The sequence below is a fragment of the Drosophila navojoa genome, chromosome 5 (assembly GCF_054131105.1).
Source record: "Drosophila navojoa isolate 15081-1374.11 chromosome 5, UAZ_NAV_1.0, whole genome shotgun sequence".
Taxonomy (NCBI): Eukaryota; Metazoa; Arthropoda; class Insecta; order Diptera; family Drosophilidae; genus Drosophila; species Drosophila navojoa.
In genome coordinates this window covers 2,614,339-2,633,920 of record NC_142893.1, presented here as the reverse complement: position 1 = coordinate 2,633,920, position 19,582 = coordinate 2,614,339, and the positions used below count along the sequence as shown (strand labels likewise).

At 42.2% G+C, this 19,582-nt stretch overlaps 5 protein-coding genes across 11 annotated transcripts in view; 2 read left to right on the top strand and 3 right to left on the bottom strand.

Annotated features, from left to right (window-relative positions):
- The window catches only part of Trpm (transient receptor potential cation channel, subfamily M), a 76,772-nt gene extending 75,901 nt beyond the window's left edge, over positions 1-871 (bottom strand). For 2 of the 4 annotated variants that reach the window (XM_089262579.1, XM_089262580.1), the window contains exon 1: positions 274-629. The gene's annotated coding sequence lies outside the window, so the exon portion shown is untranslated. Of the gene's footprint in view, positions 1-273; positions 631-673 lie in introns of those variants that run through there. The other 2 variants (XM_089262581.1, XM_089262583.1) reach the window with 2 other exon arrangements.
- A 668-nt stretch (positions 872-1,539) lies between these two features.
- LOC108654053 (G patch domain and ankyrin repeat-containing protein 1 homolog) lies at positions 1,540-2,743 on the bottom strand. The gene has a single exon (XM_018105100.3). The coding sequence runs from the start codon at positions 2,636-2,638 to the stop codon at positions 1,613-1,615; it is 1,026 nt and encodes a 341-aa protein (XP_017960589.1). The 5' UTR covers positions 2,639-2,743; the 3' UTR covers positions 1,540-1,612.
- Positions 2,744-2,847: 104 nt separating this feature from the next.
- Xpc (DNA repair protein complementing XP-C cells homolog) lies at positions 2,848-9,589 on the top strand. The gene is made up of 6 exons (XM_018105088.3): positions 2,848-3,423; positions 3,496-4,346; positions 6,397-8,261; positions 8,328-8,795; positions 8,865-9,033; positions 9,100-9,589. The coding sequence occupies exons 1-6, from the start codon at positions 3,221-3,223 to the stop codon at positions 9,375-9,377; spliced, it is 3,834 nt and encodes a 1,277-aa protein (XP_017960577.1). The 5' UTR covers positions 2,848-3,220; the 3' UTR covers positions 9,378-9,589.
- A 1,250-nt stretch (positions 9,590-10,839) lies between these two features.
- LOC108654048 (uncharacterized) lies at positions 10,840-15,920 on the bottom strand. The gene is made up of 3 exons (XM_018105089.3): positions 15,725-15,920; positions 14,272-15,600; positions 10,840-13,227 (listed from the first exon to the last, which is right to left on the bottom strand). Exons 1-3 carry the CDS (start codon positions 15,767-15,769, stop codon positions 11,161-11,163), a joined length of 3,441 nt encoding a protein of 1,146 aa, XP_017960578.1. The 5' UTR covers positions 15,770-15,920; the 3' UTR covers positions 10,840-11,160.
- Arf6 (ADP-ribosylation factor 6) lies at positions 13,418-18,370 on the top strand. 4 transcript variants are annotated; one of them, XM_030382132.2, is made up of 5 exons: positions 13,418-13,576; positions 16,943-17,056; positions 17,178-17,333; positions 17,402-17,548; positions 17,614-18,370. In XM_030382132.2, the coding sequence occupies exons 2-5, from the start codon at positions 16,975-16,977 to the stop codon at positions 17,754-17,756; spliced, it is 528 nt and encodes a 175-aa protein (XP_030237992.1). In that variant the 5' UTR covers positions 13,418-13,576; positions 16,943-16,974; the 3' UTR covers positions 17,757-18,370. The 4 variants fall into 4 exon arrangements, with proteins under 4 accessions (XP_030237992.1, XP_017960590.1, XP_089116965.1 ...); XM_018105101.3 differs by lacking the exon at positions 13,418-13,576 and adding an exon at positions 16,017-16,281; XM_089260839.1 differs by lacking the exon at positions 13,418-13,576 and adding an exon at positions 16,042-16,281 and having other exon boundaries at positions 16,866-17,056.
- The last annotated feature ends 1,212 nt before the right edge of the window (positions 18,371-19,582 follow it).

Sequence of the window (19,582 nt, the reverse complement as noted above, 5' to 3'; positions counted from 1 at the left end):
ACACAGGCAAACAATTTAAATCTGTAAACCAAGCACAAAAATAATACATTTCTATATGTACATATGCACGCATTGTGTGAGGCTACAGAAATAAACCATAAACCGAATATACACATATTGAGTATTTGCAATAAGAGCATAAGCGGCCCGCATCTATGCATATTATTAGCATATGTATTTCAATTGTTGTCGAGTTCACGTAAATCACATGGCCAAAATGCAGCAGGAATCGTTCCTTGTTTATGACTTTTGTTCTGCATAATATTTGCGTACTTTGCGTAATTTTATAACTTCCACTGTATAATATTTTCAAAACGATTTTAGCACTCGTCTTCACACGAAATAATACAACGTCGGCACTTATTTAATTGTAGAATTGGATTTTGAAATATTATTAATATACACAATACGACGGACGCTGAGTGTAAACCGAACACGTTGAAGACACAAATACAAATAAAGCATAACAAATGCGACGCCAACGTTTTTGTCTTTGCGTTTTTGCCTTTTGCTTTTGCACACGCCGGAACAGCTGTTGATCGAAACTGGGGTAGCGACCAGTGTTGCCACACTAAAATGCGAGCACTAAATATATACGTTGCGTTTTGAATTGCGCTCAACTTTGAACAATTGTCATGCAAGCGGTTAAATAATTCAAGTGCTAATAATTTACCTAGAGCACGCCTCTTGCTGACCTTCGCACAACTCTCTGCGAACCTTTAATTACTTAACTACGTTTTTTTTAAGCACGCACACGCCGTGATTTACAGTTTTTTGTTTAAAGTAGAACAGGAGCAGCCGAGTTGAAGAAACAGGAACGACTGAGAAACACGTTTTCACTTGGTCACAGTCCGAACGCGACTGAGACTGAATTCGGAAACGTTGCCTTTTTATATACGCGCCACATGGGCGTCGTTTCGCGAAGGGGTTGAGCAAAAGGATTCACTGCGCAGGCGCAAAGCGAAATTCGTGTCAGCTGAATGATTTTTTTTCGCTTTGTAGCTGCAGAATGAGAGTCATGCAACAGCTTTTGCTTTCGCTTTCGTTTTTGCAACTTCAGGCTAAACTTCGCGAATGAGCACCCTCTCTCACCTCGTCAAGCAACCACCCTTACCACGGCCAATAAGACATGTAGGTGCCAAGAGGTCAACCGCGTGCCACATTTTGTGGCACGGCAGGGGGATGCGTGGGTGGGCGGTTGGGCTTGAGCTGGTTGACTGCCCTGACCTAGCCAAACGCCGAAAATGTTGCGTTCTAGCATAAGGCAGCTATTCGAAACACGTCTATGTATAGTAAATACCCGTTAACATGAAACAAGTATTGTTTAATTTAAATATTTATATTCTTTCAAACATCTCTTCGAATTATACTTGAGTCAGTTGTCATTTTTTAGCAAGCTGTACTCTTTAGCTAGCTTTTACTGTAAAGCAATTACAATTACAAGCAATTACACAATTAGCTCAAGTTTGAAAATACTCTTCAAGCTATTGCCACGGTGACATACGTTGCTTGGCCCTTTTAGTCAGTTGTTACTGTACCATTTGACCTCAACTACAATCACATTGCAGTGCATCACAAATGTTAGTTTAATCTCCCCCATTAGAACCAAAAGTCAACTCAATTCCTGTCGCAATCGACGCTCCCGCCTCCAGTCGCGCAGCTTCTCCCGCTTCATCTCGTTGCGTGTGCGTCTCTCTTGATACTGTGGTGCGGGATTCCCATGGCGTCGCTTGGTCGCATTTGTGTCAAAAGCCTCGAAATGTGTGACACGTGCCGGTGGCTGTTGAATTCCCAAGCCTGTGCGCTGTTTGCGCAGCACAGTCTTCACTGGGTATAGGCGACCATTCTGCTGGGGCCCCAGTCCATGCTCACGATCCCAGCCCTGCTTAACCATCAGTTGAAGCCCGCGATTTCTAGCCGAGATGTTGAACTTGTGCAAACGATGCGGAGGCAGGGATTTCATGTTGAATCTGTGCACCGTGGAGGTTTGATGGTCACGCCAAGTGGATTCACTGTATTCCCTTTGGCACAGCTCACAGTAGAAGGGCGATAAAGCTGCCTCTGCTGACTCCGCTTCATGCGGAACTTGCACTTCAGGTTTGTCCAAGTTTTCCAGCAATTCCACAATATTGCGATGGCCCTTCCTTCTGGCTAGCTCCAGAGCCGTCTGTCCACTCTTATCTCTGATCTCTACAGCTGCACCTTGCTCCAGTAGCCATGTAACTGCCTCCTCTGCCCCTTCACACGCAGCCATCATCAAAGCTGTCCAGCCAAAGGCGTCGCACGCATTCAGTTCCTGTTCCTCGCTAATGCGCATTAGCGACAGTTGCTCCACATCGTTGGTCATTGCCAGTCGAAAGAAGCGATTTCTATCATAGGGATATCTTGGCTGTTTCTTAGGTAACGTAGCATTGCATGTAGATGTCTTGTTAACTTCTATTTTGGCTGTTGCGGGAGTCTCTAAAATTTCCTTGTAGAACTGCTGCACTTCAGCTCCAGTCCCGCCATCGATTGTGCGCTTCTCCGACTTCCCCTTCGCCTGCTCCACAGCTCCTGCGTGCACAAAGCGTTTCAATGGCACATTTAGGGTGCTCAAAGCAACCCAGTTGGGATGCAAATCCTGCCCAGAAAAATTCATTTAACAATAAACGTAAACAAAATACATAACAGTGTTGTCAAATAATATCTAACGAAATAAACTAATTTTCGCTCAACAAGTGTGTAAACACTTTACCTGAAATTTAAATATTAATAGCTGTGACAAAAATTAAACAGCAATCACTTGAATATCTTTTGATAAAAAATAGTTTTTATACAATTCAATAGCAAATAATATAAACCAATATATAACAACACAAACTTTTTATATTTGTCGATATACAGTAATCGGCCACCACTATTTATCGCATCGCCTATCGCTATTTCTTAGCTAAACGCCAGGCCAAGCGCGGAGATGTGAATTTCACAAACTCATTTAAATAGGCAACAAATAAAACGGCCTACATATAGCCATTAGAAGATAATCGTAATCAATAAGTTAATTCTAGGAAATGGCCATTGATTAAAGTTTGTTATAGAAAGAGCTAAAGAAGAACGAGCATTCCAAAAGTGCGCAGTAAAAATCAATAACTGTTTGTGGGACACACACATACACGCACACCCACATGTAAAACGCTTAGCCTGCGAGCAACAAGCACCCACACACAAACAGACATACAAAATGTCCGACGAAGAAGAAGAGTCCTTGTCGGAGGGCTTCTCAGCGAGCGAAGAGGATGAGTGGAAACCGAGCAAAGATGCGCGCGGAGGCGAATCCTCCGATGACGATGACAGCGAATTTGAGGAGTCGCCCGGTGGAGCAGCAGCAGCGGGTGCTGCAGCCAGCGCCAGCGGACGCTCCTCATCGTGCGCCAATAAAAAGAGGCAAGCCTGCGAATCAATCAATCAAACACCAAGTTGACAATATTAATTCATCATTTTGTATTCCTTCCACAGAGAACAGAAGCCACCGAGTGGCATAAAAGGCGCCTCGGTGAAGAAGCGAAAGTCAAGCGGCCAATCGTTGCGCTCGAAGCTCTATAAACAATATCGTCCGCTGCCGAAAACCTTTCCCACTTCTCCCACACAGCAGAATTCCCCAACAGCGTCGGCTTCGGGCTCTGCCAGCCGTTTGACGGCCTCAAAAAACGCCAAAACGCCCAATGAAAGCAACAACACAATAGACTCCAGCAGCGAATCGAGCGTGGATGACTACCTAGTCAATCCAGCTGACCTCGATTTAGGTTCCAGTTTCTTCACGGCCAACCGAGAGAAATCCCCCTCAGTCCCGCCACCGCAATTCGATTGCAATGCGGGCATAGCGCAACTCTCTGACTCCGGCTCGGGATCAGAGGATAACAACGATAGCAGTTTGGAGGATAAGGCTTTCGATTTTCGTGATCTACTCGAGAATGCGAACAGCTTGGAGCGCACACGCGAAGCGCTCCTCAGTAAACGGAATGCCACAGCCACACCGCCGGCTACCAAAACGGCTGCAATGGATGTCAATGCTTTGCTTGCATTGGGCGAGAACCAAAACTACGCCAAACAGACGGATAATAACCAACCAGCGGAGATGCACGAATCGAGGCGTCGTTCGCTAGGAGCAGGAATAGGAAGAGCTGCAGCAACTGGAGCGGGAGCAGAGGCAACTGGAGCTGCCACGCAGCCACCGCCCCTGGATGCGCCATCGCGTCTCAGCAAAACCAAATCAACACGCATCAAGAGGCACACCAAGACCAGGCCAGCTTCCACAGTTCTGGCCGCTGGCGACACCGATGACTCCGATGACTTTGAGGAAGTTGCAGGTAGGAAACGAAAGTAGACGAAACAGTTGAAACACAAATCCAGGTGTATGTAGTTGAAGCAGGTGATCAAGTTGGTTGTGCTGACGCATCTTTGTTGTTTGTTGATTCTGATAGTTAGGCAAAAATTCTAGAAATTCTCTACAGACAAAGAACATATACACGATATAAAAAATAATAATAAGCTTCCAAAAATTGCTACGTTTGAGACTGCGTAGGTTTTGTGTTTTTAAACGGAGAAACAGATGAAATTATACGATAAAATGAAAGTCTATGTATCTATATATATGGATATATATCTGCTAAACAAAATTAACTACTCTATATACATAAATATACATATATACATATGTAACTGTTAAACCAGGCTCAGGCAGTTTGCATTAGCTTAAAACCGTATTCACAGATTTTTAACAAAATTTAATTTTTTCTAGAGTTTTCTGATATTTCTAGAATGAAAAACACAAAATTGTATTTAACAACAAAACAAATTTTCGTTCAATGAAAATTTGAAAACAACTTTAAAATGCCTGAACAAGTTTTTAAATAGTGAAATAAAATACGTAATTTAAAGATTTTGCAAGTAAAGTAAAAATTAAAAACTTATGCGAAAACAAAAGTCCTAATTTACAACAAAAATAATCTGACCTCAAGAATTTTACTATTAAAATATCAAATAGTATTTAAAAAGTTTCTTAACAATTTATCTCAAAAATAGTATTTTAACTTTATAAAATTCAAATTTAACATTTGATTTTTAACTAGAATTTATTAAACAAATTTTATATATATTTTTTTTGCATTTAATAATTTTTTTAGAAGTTCAAATTATTATTATTATTTTTATTCAAATTCAAAAATTATTCCATTTAAATTGGAAACGTATTTAAAACTTTTCTTAGCAATGCGATTTTAGATAACTTCGAAAGTTGTTTTCCATTTTAGAACCCCTAAATTATCTGTTTGTAGATCAAATTTAATTTGAAATCTTTAAATAGAGAAACGTTAAGGCTATGCTAACTGTTTGGGTCCTATATCTTTATAGTCTCTTAGACTGAAAATGGCATAGAAATGGCACTTTAGAGCGCTTTAGTTAACACACGCTTTATGCAATACTTTACAACACTAACTCTACACAATACTACAAGCTTATTAACCAACACTGAACTAACAAAGTCTCTCTTAAGATAAAACACAAAACAAAACATACGCGCAACAAATTCTGAATGTCGTTTATGAAGCACAAAATAATTCACAAAGTAAACAATGCATAAATTATGAATGTTTCAGTGTTGTGAAATGTTAAAATGAATACCAAATTTTTCAACAATTCTGCGTGTTTGCACATTTAAAAAGTAAAAACCTAAAAAATAGAATTCGAATCAAAATAGTTTTTAGTATATTGCAAATTTAAATAATTTTTTAAAGTACAGTAGAAACTGCCTCAGACGAAAGCAGAGTATTAAATTAAACAAGACAATTCAATTAAAACACTTTTAATTTTTCTCATTTTCTATTAAATTATTTTTTACTATAGGCAGGCTCTACGACATATGCATTTATTTCGTTGTGTCTTTTGAATATTTTTTTGATATATTTTTATTTGCGTAAAGCCGAAAAGAACAAGACTTAAGATTAATGATAAATACACTTACTTTATGGCAGCAATTCCAAAGTGTTTCATCAATAAACAAAAAATACAAAGATAAAAATAAATATAAAAAGCTAAAAAAAAATTAGAACTGATGTTAAAACGAATTTACTTTAGCAAAATTGTATTCATTTCACAAAATAAAAAATAAATAAAAATAAAATAAAAAAAAAAATGTAAAAGAAAAAAATATGAGCATAATTTTAGCGCAATTTTAGTGAATGTTAAAGAAAAATGTATTAAAAATTTAAAATGCACTTTAAATGAAATAAATATCTAAATGCAAAAGTGAAATAAAACCTAGATGAAAAAAAAAAACGTGAGACTCTCAACTGCTTTCATTGATCTGCCTGTACATAAACTTTAGACACAGACTGTAAACGAAAAACCGACTTTTTCCAGATGCTCAACTGAGCAGCGATGAGGATCCGGATGCCACGCCCAATATTTCGGGAGATCTGGAAATCGTTGTGGGCGCCCAACCCACGCGGCTGACCAAAGAGCAGAAGACACAGCATGAATTGGAGCTGGCATTGAAGCGTCGCATGAACCGCGACATCAAGGACCGCCAGCTGCTGATGCACAAAGTGAGTTTGCTGTGCCTGCTGGCGCGCAGCATCAAATACAATCGCCTGCTGGCAGACACGACATTGATGCAGGCGGCGCTCAAGCTGCTGCCCAGCCGCAATGCGTATCCCACCGAAAAGGGCGTGGAGCTGAAGTATTTGCAGTCGTTTGTCACCTGGTTCAAGACAGCGATAAAGCTGCTCAGCCAGGACTTGTATCCGACCCATGAGAAGGCTGGCTCGAAGCGTGCCATAATCGAGCAGCTGCTGGAGCAGATCAAGCGCAAGGAAGCCCGCTGCAAGCAGGATATGATCTTCATATTCATTGTACTTGCACGCGGCATGGGCATGAACTGTCGCCTGATTGTCAATCTGCAGCCGATGGCGTTGCGACCGCAGGCCAGCGACTTGATACCCATCAAATTGAAGCAGGAGGAGAAGAACAAGAGTCAGACGATTAAGGCTGAGCAGGAGGAGGAGGAGGAGGAGGATGAGGATTTGGAGGAACAGAAGCCAAGCGCGTCCAAGCCTCGCACAACTGTTAAGCGATCGGCCAGCAAGAGCAGTCCGAAAGCTGATACCAAAACCAGCTCCAGCTCAAATATACCAGCCAAAACTGCCAAGAAAGAGACTGAAGGGCTAAAGAGAGGCAGCAGCAGCAGCAGCAGTAGCTCCAAGAAAGCCAATGAACAGCCCAAGGGCAGCTCAGCCAGGTCAGGCAACCAGAAAGCCAAAAGCAAACTCTCCGACAGCAATTCGGAAGCTGAAGCCAAGGCCAGCAGCTCCAACGCACAAAAGCCAAAGGCTAGCAGCTCACGCTCTGCCACAACTGCTGCAGTCAAGGTCGAAGCTGAGGCAGCACCCAAACCTAGCCGCTCGGCTGCAAAGACAATCGAAGGCGCCCCCGAAGCGAAGCCGCAGCTCTCGCGCCTGAAGCGCGCACCGAAGCTGCCCGAGACGATTGCAGTGAAGCGTGCCAAGGAGCCGCAGTTGCAAGTCGAGCCCTCGCCAGTGGCGCGACGCACACGCAAAGCATCCGCCGACAAGGAGCGAGTGGCAGAAGTTTCCTATCCAGCAGCTAAAGTGGGCTCGCCCGTGATACCCAAAGTAATGCTGGCCAATGGCAAGGCGAGGAAGGCCAAGCCCAATGATGCAGAGAACGCCAAGCCAGGCGAGAATCAGCTCGTGGAGCCTGAGACGCGATCGCGCAGCAAGTCGCCCAAGGCATACATCTCCACACAGTTCCTAAAGGGCCATGAGGCAGCTGCTCCCTCAGCCGCTGTGAAGGCAGCCAGAACCAAGTCCACCAAAGAACTGGAGCCCAAGCGGGAGCTGCGTACGCGTCAGCAAAAGACTAAAGCACTGGGCATACCCCAGCTAGATGGCGGCGACGATAGCGTGCCAGTGCCCAAGAAGCGCATAAAGCTGGAGAAGTTGCAGAAATCGCATAGCCAGGGCGGTGATTCAACCTCTGGCGGCTCCACGCCCAGTCCGGCCATCAAGAAGGCGCCGGTGCTGCCCAAGGCAGTGCAGCATCTACGCAAGGATCGTCGCGTGCTCTCCACAGACGACGAGAGCGTCAAGGAGAAGAGGAAAACAACGGCATCCGATATGTGGGTGGAGGTGTGGTCCGATGTGGAGGAGCAGTGGATATGCATAGATCTGTTCAAGTGCAAGCTGCACTGCGTGGATACCATAAGGGTAAGTTTGAGTAGATATGCAGATGGATTCCAATTCCAAAGTAACCCATCAATCATCATCTTGCAGCGAAATGCTTCCTCGAGCCTGGCCTACGTCTTCGCGTTCCAGGACGATATGAGTGTAAAGGATGTCACCGCACGCTACTGCCCCAACTGGACGACCACAGTGCGCAAGTCCCGTGTGGAGAAAGCCTGGCTGGACGAGACACTGGCTCCTTATTTGGGCAGGCGCACCAAGCGTGACATACGCGAGGATGAGGAACTGCGTCGCATCCACTCGGACAAGCCACTGCCCAAGTCCATATCCGATTTCAAGGATCATCCCTTGTACGCACTCGAGCGCCATCTACTCAAATTTCAGGGCATCTATCCGCCAGATGCGCCCACTCTGGGCTTTATACGCGGCGAGCCGGTCTACTCCCGCGACTGTGTGCATCTGCTGCACTCGCGCGACATTTGGCTGAAGAGTGCGCGCGTCGTCAAGCTGGGCGAACAGCCCTACAAAATAGTGAAGGCGCGACCCAAGTGGGATAAGGTGAGCCAGGGAATAAGCTCTGCCTGTCTACTTATAATTGTTGACTCCATATGTCGATTCCTCCTGCAGCTCACGCGCAGCGTCATCAAGGATCAACCGCTGGAGATCTTTGGCTATTGGCAAACGCAGGAGTATGAGCCGCCCACAGCCGAGAATGGAATTGTGCCACGGAATGCCTATGGCAACGTGGAGCTCTTCAAGGCGTGCATGTTGCCCAAGAAGACAGTGCATCTCAGACGTGAGTAACACCTAGTAAATATATATAACTAGTCTGCAGTTTGAACTGATTTGATGCCCTTCGCAGTGCCCGGATTGATGCGCGTCTGCAAGAAGCTGAACATAGACTGCGCGAATGCTGTTATTGGCTTTGATTTCCATCAGGGCGCCTGTCATCCCATGTACGATGGCTTTGTGGTCTGCGAGGAGTTTGCCGAGGTGGTCATCGCCGCCTGGGAGGAGGACCAGCAGGAGCAGGCGCGCAAGGAGCAAGAAAAATACGAAACGCGCGTCTACGGCAATTGGAAGAAACTCATCAAGGGCCTCTTAATACGCGAGCGCCTCAAAGCTAAATATAATTTTTAAATTCCCCTTCTTTTCGTCTCACTGTTTAATGTTCGAAGTGTATTGCGTATTATTTTATAAATATTTTTGTATTATGATATTTACTAAATTGTAAGGCAGCTAATGATGTCCTTGTAAAGAAAACATAAGTTCGAATAAAATATTTGTATTGAGCCTTGAAAGAGTTTGTTAATAAATCATACGATATTTATGTACTTAAGCTGCATTAAGAACGAGAGAATCGAGCCTATATTCATTTATAATATATCTGGCTATTATCAAGTTGATTATAGTCCAGGTTGATCATGTGCAGGGTCTATAATAATTGAGTAATTGTTCATAGATCGCATACAGATATGCTCAGCTCATATCCAGAGTATAAATTTCTCCTATATGAGGAATCTAATCTTCAATTCCTTATCTACCTAAAATGCATATATCATGTGTGTCTATCTATATGGACTACATATAATATATATAACCTTAACTTTCTGTAAGCTAATTTCTATGAATCGTCCATTTCGCTTGGAATTTCTCTAATTAATAAATAATAAATAGTTAGTATTTAAAAATCAATTGAAAAAAAAATTCATTTATATTCAATTTTTTTAATCAAGACTCGAAATTTCATTTCAAACTAATTTTGGGTTAACAAATTAGTATCAAAAGCAACAAAAAGGTTTTCAAGACTTAAAAACACTAAAATACAAAGTTTAGACATGTAAAGCTCTCAAGCTAACCTATTGACAATGACTTCTTGTCACATTTCAAAATATTTCAGCACTTAAATTATATAAAAAATATTTGGTTTTCATTTCACTTCATTAATATTTAAAAATATTTCCGCAGAAACAAAATTTGGTTTTTATTCACATATTTTTCTTGTTTTGGAATGCTTTTATTTAGCAATTATTAAAAATTTCATTACGCATTAAATTTTACACAAAATACATTTGGAACACAAACAAAAATATTAAACAAAATTCATTATTTATACACAAAAATTTTTTTGCTTGGAATAAGTTGAGTGAGAGAATTATAACAGTTAAGTTTTTAGTATTCTTAAGAGTTTTTTGTTTTTTAGTTACAAGTATTAAGTACGTAGTTTGAGATTAAAAATTGTAAGCGTAAATTGTTTAAAGTTTTGTGTGGAATGCGAAATGGAAAAACTAATTAATTTTTGGCCTGTTCGATTTGGCAGTCAATAAATTAAATAAATAACTAACTAAAGTTGATAATCAAAAGTGGAAATTAATATTAAGAAAACTTTGGTTTCTTTGTGTCAAATCAATGTGGCGATGGTTGAGCTAATCAGCAGCTGCTGAATTTGGATCGTAGCTGTAACTTTAACAGTTGTTAGACAATATATATATGTGAGTCTATGGATTTGTCCTTCTTGATCCTTTGGATATATCTATAAAGAGAGTCAGGCAAGTTCTCCATCTCTATCTCGCTTTTCTGATCCATTTGCTTAGACTATATATGTGAGATCGCTATTTCAAGCGAGTTCTTATATTTTCCTTTAAATAAACAACAGCTCAGTCGAACGTTGGCTTTATGATCTCATCAATTTTAGGGAAGTCTTCCTCTATGATCCTTAACTTTTCCTTGACTAGCCAACAACATCATTGTTATATCTTTGCTTTGTAATCCTTAGACTATATAAATGTCAAACAATTCTTATCCTTTGATCTCTAAGCTTGATATATATATACATATATAATATTGTATATAGAGAGGGAAGCTCGGCCAACTCCGCTTAAGCTTTGCCCTGATCCACTCGCAATCTCCATACTAGCTTTGGCTATATATTTGTGGCTTCTGTTGTGCTGACTGCTCCGACTGCCGCGCCACCTCCAGCTCCAGTCCCAGTTCCTGCTCTCTCTCCCACTCCCGCTCTCTCTCCCGCTCCCGTTGCTGCTGCTGTCGATTTTTTCCGCTGCGCCTGCAAGTACTCAAAGTACATGCGCCTCGCCTGATTCAAGACTCGCGTCACATCGTGCTTCCGCACCATCTTATCAAAGTGCATCGCTATCTCATTGTAGTCCATGCCCGACTTAATAATGGTGTTGCGATGCTGCAGCAGCAGTGTTAGGCAGAGGAACATAAGGAACGCATTGCCGCCCCCGAATTCACCCGGTGGGGGCAGAGCAGCCGCTGTACTATTCAGCCCATTCAGCGGACTGCGCTGGGGTGAGCGTGTGTAGGCGCTGTAGGCGCTCTCGTCATCCGCATTTGTTGCTATTTCCACCAGCGTCGGTGCCTCGACACGGTTCGGCTCCGTTGAGATGGGCATGATGACCTCGGGCAGACTGTTGCTATTGCGCATGCCGCCCTCCATTAGCTGGCTCTCGTCTATGAAGGGATTCAGCGCATCAGTCTGGGCGGGCTGCACACTGTTGCTCTTGGCAGCGGCGAGCCGCTGACGCCTTCTCATATGCAGCTCACTGACGTCGGGGCACGTGATGATCTCATTCTCCTTGAGATCATCCACCATGTCCAGCGTGTCCTTGTCCAGCTTCTCATATTCGATATCGTCGGCCAGGGCTGTATTTATTTGCTTTTCCGTGAAGGGCAAGCCAAACACTTGACGATCCAAATTCTCCGCCTCCAAGCGCAGTTCGCGCGTTATGGCATTCGTCATGGGATAATACTCCTGATCGCCATCCTGATCGGGCGTGCTCTCATCGAAAGGCGGCTGCGCCTGCTGCTGTTGCTCCTGCTTAACCGGCGACACAGCATTCAAATCCAATTGCAAACTATAACTGCTCAGCTCCTGCTCCTGCGCCTGCTGTATGGCCGTGGCCGCTGTCGAGGCACTCCAGCTGGTCTCTGGTATGGAGGAGGAGTCCGATTCATCCAATGAGCTGCCCAGTGCACCGCCTTTGGTCAACTGCACCACCGGCCTGCCCAGCTCCTTTTCCTTCTGTGGCTTCTCGCTGATCTGCAGCTGATTGGCCAAACGATCCGAAATGCGATTCTTGTTGATCGCTGCAAAATTGAGGAATTCATTGAAATTCTTGACCAGCTTTGGCGGTGCATCGTCGTTGTCGAACGAGATGCCCATGCGGCTGCTGGCCGCGATTTTCTCCTTGAGATCCTTGAAATGTCCGCCGCTGGTGCTGCTGACGCGTTTGACGCTCTCGCTCACCGTGCTGGCATTCGTGGCCAATTGCTTGGCTATCATATTGCTTACGTTCATAATATTCTTCTGCTGCAGCTTGGCCAGGCCCTGGACCGATGGCTGCTGCTGCTGCTGCTGCTCCTGCGACTGCTGCTGTGGCGCCTTCTCCTCGCCGAAATTGGAAGATGATGTTGATGAGAGGAAAACCCTAGCGGGCAGTGTAGCTATATTATTGTTATTGTTCAAATTATTATTTGGCTGCTGTGCATCGTCCTTGAACGGATTCGTCTCATGGAATTGCGGCGGCGAGCCCACCAGCTGCTCCTTGCGGTCAAAGACATCATCATCGGTGTCCTCGCTGGCGCTCAGCTCCTGCACCGACCTGGCATTCTGCTCGGCCACGCCGCCCTCTATCAGCGCCAACATCTTCGACTCATCCAGGCTCTGATGCGCCTTCGCCGAAATCCTGCGCTGCCTTCGCGCTGCATGCCTCGACATATTGTCGTCCAGACTCTGATTCAAGCGCTTCGAGTTGTCCAAGGCATTGCTGCTAGCAGCTCCCAGCGAGGAGCTCAACGAACTGAGCGACGCCGACGAGCTCTGTCTGCGCAAGGCACAAACTTTCGTATAGGGATTCTCTCGCGGCTTCGTTAGCAGATACGATGGACTTGTGGGCGTGGCGCTGTATGATGTGGAAAACGTGCTGGCACTGTTGGGCGCAGAGGTTTCCGTTATGGGCACAAATTCCTGGTGTTATAAAATCAGTATATAGTATACATAGTATTCAAATATAGATATAGGATTGGAACTAGTTAAGAATAGTTAAAAGAGCAATAAAGAATGCTCGTCCTCTGTATAGTCATTTCTAATCTGTATGGTTAATAGGAATGCCTCTTAAGTCCAATTATATCAGATCTTCTCTTAAATCCAATTATAAATATATAAGGTTGTCATGACATAACACTCACGCACAAAATCTTTACAAATTTAATAAATCTAGTCTAGAACTTTGTTATTTGGAAGGCTTTCCTACAGTGCGTTAATTAATTTCAACCCAACATTCGTCGAGAGGATGCAAATTGAAACTTTTAGCCAGGTATGAGAATATATGTATGTATACATTCTATATATCTTATGATTCATGTACATATGATCTGCAAATGCTATACTGTATGTCACTTATCGTGAGTCTACCTGTTTATTTTTAGTTGACTATAAATAAATAGCAGACTTTAACGAGCATTTCTCATTAGAAGTACTTTTAAGATAGGAAACTTGGGTATATTTTATAGAAACTTCTTCTAACTCCCAGAGGATATTCTTATAAAAATGTATATATTTACATATCCTACGCTTTTCCATATAGAAATTTGGATTTAGCAACTGCTTACAGTAATTATTACATCTGTTCCAAAAATCAATATTAATATCCCAACGAACCTATTTTCAACTACAACTTGAGGGTCGGCTTTACGAGCAAGTGTAAGCAGTTTCTATAATAATTTACATTTGGCTCTTATTAGAAGCAGACCTTGAAAAGATCTGTTCTGAAAAACAAACACATATAGCATATAGTTCACTTTTTTGACTACAAATATGTTTTGGACCTTTAGCATCAAATCTAATCAATTGCAAAGGCCTGGTAAAAAAAAACCTATCTTGGGCCTATATAAGAACTCGCTCTATCATCGTATCTCTTCAGAGTTATACCTCAATCCTATCTAATCTCCGACAAAATATTATATTTTGTCTTATCTCAATAAACTGATATCGTATTATTCCCGAACGCACCTTTTCGTATAGAGATAGCTCCTTGGGGCTATTATTGTCGTAGCAGAGCGAGCTCCACTGCACCTCCAACATGCGCAGAGCATCCTCAAATGGGAACTCACGCTTCAGCTCGAGCAGCAGCCAGCGATAGCAGAAGAGCAGATCATCGGCTTGCTGTGATTTCAGATACTCCCAGAATTCTGGATCGTAAAAGCTGAGCGCCTCCGTCAGATGGGCAAACTTCTGGGTCATGGCAATGCCATCGAGCATAAAGTTGCCGCGCACTCGCGCCATTATCGCACAGAAGCAGATGTAGGCCTGCGCCTCGTCGTTCATGGTGACCAGCAGGGGCGAGGCAATGTCGGACATGCCCTGGCAATAGCTAACGACTGGATGATTCAGCGCGTACGTGGTCAATATGTTGAACAAGGAGGCTATATTCTGATTGTCGTCGCTGCCCGCATAGAACGGATGCAGTCGATCCGTGCGCAGCACATCTTTCTTCACCATGCTCGTCACATAGGCCAGTTCGCCCGCCACAGATCCGCGCTGCACAGCCGCCTTCCAGTTGTCGCGCAATCTGTAGTATTGCTCCGACTTGCGACGCATAAACTCCATGCGCTGATGCCCATCCAGAGGCAATCCGTGCATGCCACTCGGATAGACATTCAGCAAGTGCTTCCAGACCACGCGACGTAAACTGGGCTCAATGCCACCCAGGAAAATCACTTTTCTCAGCTCGTCGCGACGCTGAATCTGCCCGAGTGCATCCAAAAACAAACGGAATTCGCTGTCGCACATGGGCGGACGCGGGGGCAAGTTCGCCATATGCTCATCTGATAGGTTGAAGGCCTTCTGCACAATGGAGAATGTCTTCTCCATTTGATTCATGATCAGTCCTGGCAATTTCGTTTGCATATGCTGCACATATTTCTGCGACACACCCAGCGATTGGAGCGGCGACACGCTAGCCGAGAAGCCAGCGGTGCCAGTCACTCGGCTGCTGCTGCTCGTGTTTGTTGCCGTTGTTGTTGTCATTGTTGTTGTCTCCGTTTCACACTCGCGCACAACGGTAAACGGCTTAACGTCAATCTGCAGCATGAGACAAGGCTCCGACGACGTCTGTATGGATATATTGTGTATGCGTAGGAAGGCAGCGTCCAGATCCCAGTCGGAGAGTACGGCCAAATAGATTTCATTGCCAGCTGGATCGAAGGCCTTGTATTTGATGGAAAAATCCGATTTGATATCGAAGGCCTTGGCTAGGAGTGAGTAGAGTACCTCCAGCGTTGTTATTTGTGGATCCACCGAAAATTTGCGCCATTCTGGCGGACGCGTTGCCTCGCATTTCTACGCGTGGGTGTGAGCGAGAGAGGAGGGGGGGCGACAGAGTGGGAGAGAGTGTGCGAGAACGGGTGAAAATTGTTGTCTTTGTTTTCTGTCTGCCACAGCAGGAGAGAAAAAAATAGCATACCTTGACTTTGACGCGCACCGCCTCCCTGGTGTAGATGCCAGCCATGTTTTATTGTGTCTGCACTTCTTGTAATTAGCTTAATTCCATTATTTTGTTATATTATTTCTATATTATTATTGTGCTTATAGATGATTAGCATTTGACCAAGCGAATAAATGCTCTTTGTTGTTACGCCATCTATTGGCAGCAGTGCTGCTAAGCAATTGAACGGTGCTCATTTAGCAACACTGACGGCGCTGCCATTCGACAGTGCAAGAGTGTGTACACATCTTATATATTTTCTCACGGTGGCAACGCTGATAAAAATAAAATAAAAAAAAAATACAAGAAAACATTCAGCGCATACAAATATGAGAACATTAGTGCAAAATTTGTTGTTGTTATAGTTTATAATACAATTTAGTAGTATTTTTTGTTTTTGTTTTCCATGCAAATGCATTGTATGCACAATTTGAGCGCGACGTGTTGTAACGCTACATGGTAAAAGCCCTGGCCAAGGCGCGCGTCGAACGTTGAGCAGCGTAATCTCCACCAACAAACGTCGTCTAGAATTTTGGGTGTGTATGCGTGCGTATGTGTGAGTGTTGTATGTGTGTACGGGCGTGTATGTGACGTGACACACACGCTGAATGTTACTTGGTTGCCAAGGATCAGAAGGAGCAGGAAACGAATGCAGCTCCGCCAGGCCGGCTATGACAGCTGCTTCTGCACGGAGAGAGTTCCGAGCTCAACTCAATTGAATGCTCCCATTGAGTTAATATTTGTTTAATTTATGATCGCTCTGTATGCGTGTGTGCCCAATTGTACTTGAGTTGTGTGCCATTGCTGTATGCGTTCGTGTGTGTGTGTCTGGTGTTTGCCTGTGTGTGTGCGTGTGTGTGGCAGCGATAAATTCTCTCTGAATTTAAACGTTGTAAGTTGAATTATTATGCAAAATAATGCTCTTAACTTCCGTTGACGCATTATGCTAAAAGCATAAGTGTGTGACTGTGTGTACACATACATGCACATATGTATATATAGAGTGTACATGTGTGCGTGTGTGGCGGCATGCTTATATCACATACAATAATAAAATTGATAGCAGTTATATTACAATGAAATTTATCATGACATTTTTTCGCTGGCAACTTCTGTATAGCTCTCTGACCGCTTGACCCGAGTTGCAATATCTCTCTCTGTCCATATGTGTATATAGTAATCTGATTTGTCTTGCAGTTTGGCCAACGTTTAATGGATGACACATCATCATGGGAAAGTTATTATCAAAAATTTTCGGCAACAAAGAAATGCGAATTCTTATGCTCGGCTTGGACGCTGCTGGCAAAACAAGTGAGTAAACTAGACTAATTGTTTATTGTATATATTTACCCTTAGTAAATAGGAATTAAGTTTTGATTGTAATTTGATCAACTTCATTCACTGATATATGATATGTTTAATACATTTGCAGCGATTCTCTATAAACTGAAACTAGGTCAATCAGTAACAACGATACCAACGGTTGGTTTTAATGTGGAGACCGTTACGTATAAGAATGTTAAATTCAATGTCTGGGATGTTGGCGGGCAGGATAAAATTCGACCGCTATGGCGGCATTACTATACAGGTAAGACAAACCACAATCAATATATAATGGAAATACAACTAATCTGAACTTCTATATGTCACATACAGGCACACAAGGTCTGATATTCGTTGTGGATTGCGCTGATCGGGATAGAATAGATGAGGCGCGCACTGAACTGCATAGGATAATTAATGATAGAGAGATGCGCGATGCCATTATACTGATATTTGCTAATAAACAGGATCTAGCTGATGGTAATGTCTATACAATAACAATTGGATTATATATAATTTATGTATATATGTCTGTTCTTTTGCAGCAATGAAACCCCATGAAATCCAGGAAAAACTAGGCTTAACTAGAATAAGAGATCGCAATTGGTATGTCCAGCCATCATGTGCCACAAGCGGTGACGGGCTCTACGAGGGTCTAACGTGGTTGACGTCTAATCATAAATTATGAGAATCATAATATACACAGATTCCCCTCCCCAGCCACCCACACAAAAACGTATTTTCTTTGTATGGCATATATACATATATGTATTATTCGAAACGAAAAACAAAATTATTATATTTTTTATTTATATAAAAAAAACAAGCAAAATAGAAATCATAAAAAAAAAAAACTATACAAAAGCAAAGAAATCATTAAGCACCCAGCATAAAAATTGAACAGAACAGAAATTATATATACATATGTATATCTATAGAAGTCGCTATATATATAACTGATATATATATATAAACAAGACGATGTATAATTTAATCAAACAATATTCTCACTAGTAAAAGTTAACGAAAAGAAAAGAAAACCCAAACAACAACAACAAAATAACAAGAAAAAGTAAGCACAGCAAACGTAAATATTAAACAAACGCAGACTTAGCTTTAAGTAAGTTTTTCTTGTAAATTATATTAAATGAGAGCAATTAAGTTGAACGCTTGTTTATTGCAACTGTTATTTGACTTGAGAACCGAACACAAGAGTCGTAAAAATAAAAATAATTAAAAATTGTAAATACAAAAATATATATTCAAATTAAAACAGCAAAACAATAAAAACGAAAATGAAAACTCAACTAAATAATAGTAAAGAGACATAAACTAAACCGAAAACCGATGGAAAATGAATGCTTGAAACACACAAACCGAATTGTTTTAGTTTAATTAGAGCCTGCTACGAGAAAATATAAGTTATAGTAACTGTGCCTTCCCCAACAACAACAACCACAATCTTGATTTTACTTTTATTTACAGTCATCCTAGTGTGGGTAAACCGAGTGAGTGGGATGCCTAGGTTATATATATACATGTAGTTATAAGAGCCATGAGTATAATTTTCTAAGGGTTCATTATTCAGCTTATATAAATATAGTTTCTTTAGAATGTATTTTATAAGCATGTTTATGTTCTTAGATCCTTTTTCTAGGACTATTTAGTATACGATTTTCTACTTTCATAGCTGTTTTAAATCATTTTATATTATATTTACGCTATAGCTCTGAAAGATCTATACTATAGGTTATCGTCGAGCTCTCTGAAATTTTAGGATAGAAGTTGTTTGAAGTCTTATGTGTATTATCCTTCCATTGATATAATTTCAGCATTTACCACGACCTAATGAGAAATTACTCTAAGTAAATAAAATAAATAAAAACTATACAAGTAAATTTATGAGCAGATAATAGTTTTCGGCAATGTATGTCTGGCTTCGCCACTCTTGAAACTAGGGTGGTGTGTGATAAATTGGGAAATTCTTTTCTGCCTTTAAATTTCTTCTTCAGTATCATATTATAAGATTTTTTCCCTTTACAGATTTTAGTAAACAATCTAATTTTCATAGATATATCAGAAATAGGACAGTGCTACGGTATAGATTGCCTAGCATATAAGGGAATCATCTACCTATATTTCTCTCTGACTCTTTGTCCTTCCATCTCAGTTGCAGTCAATAAACAAAACATGTGTACATTAAATATACATATATACAAGAATTTAGAAGCTAAGATGTTCCTCTCGTATTGCCCAATTCCAGAAACTACTCATCTATGTATATTTCCGTTCGCCTCCCCTCTCAAACCAACCCGTCAATCACTTTATCTGATTGCCAAACAGCTTGACTTCAAGTTCCAGCCATCAACTTCCCTGTCCTGCTGTCATTGACGAGCTAAAAAGTAAATATGTCAGCACCATGACCCCGAGAAGGGAGCGCTGGGCGTGGCCAGTCGCTAACTAAAGACGAGCAAGCAATTAATTGCCAAACGAAGCGATTTAAATTGTTCGTTG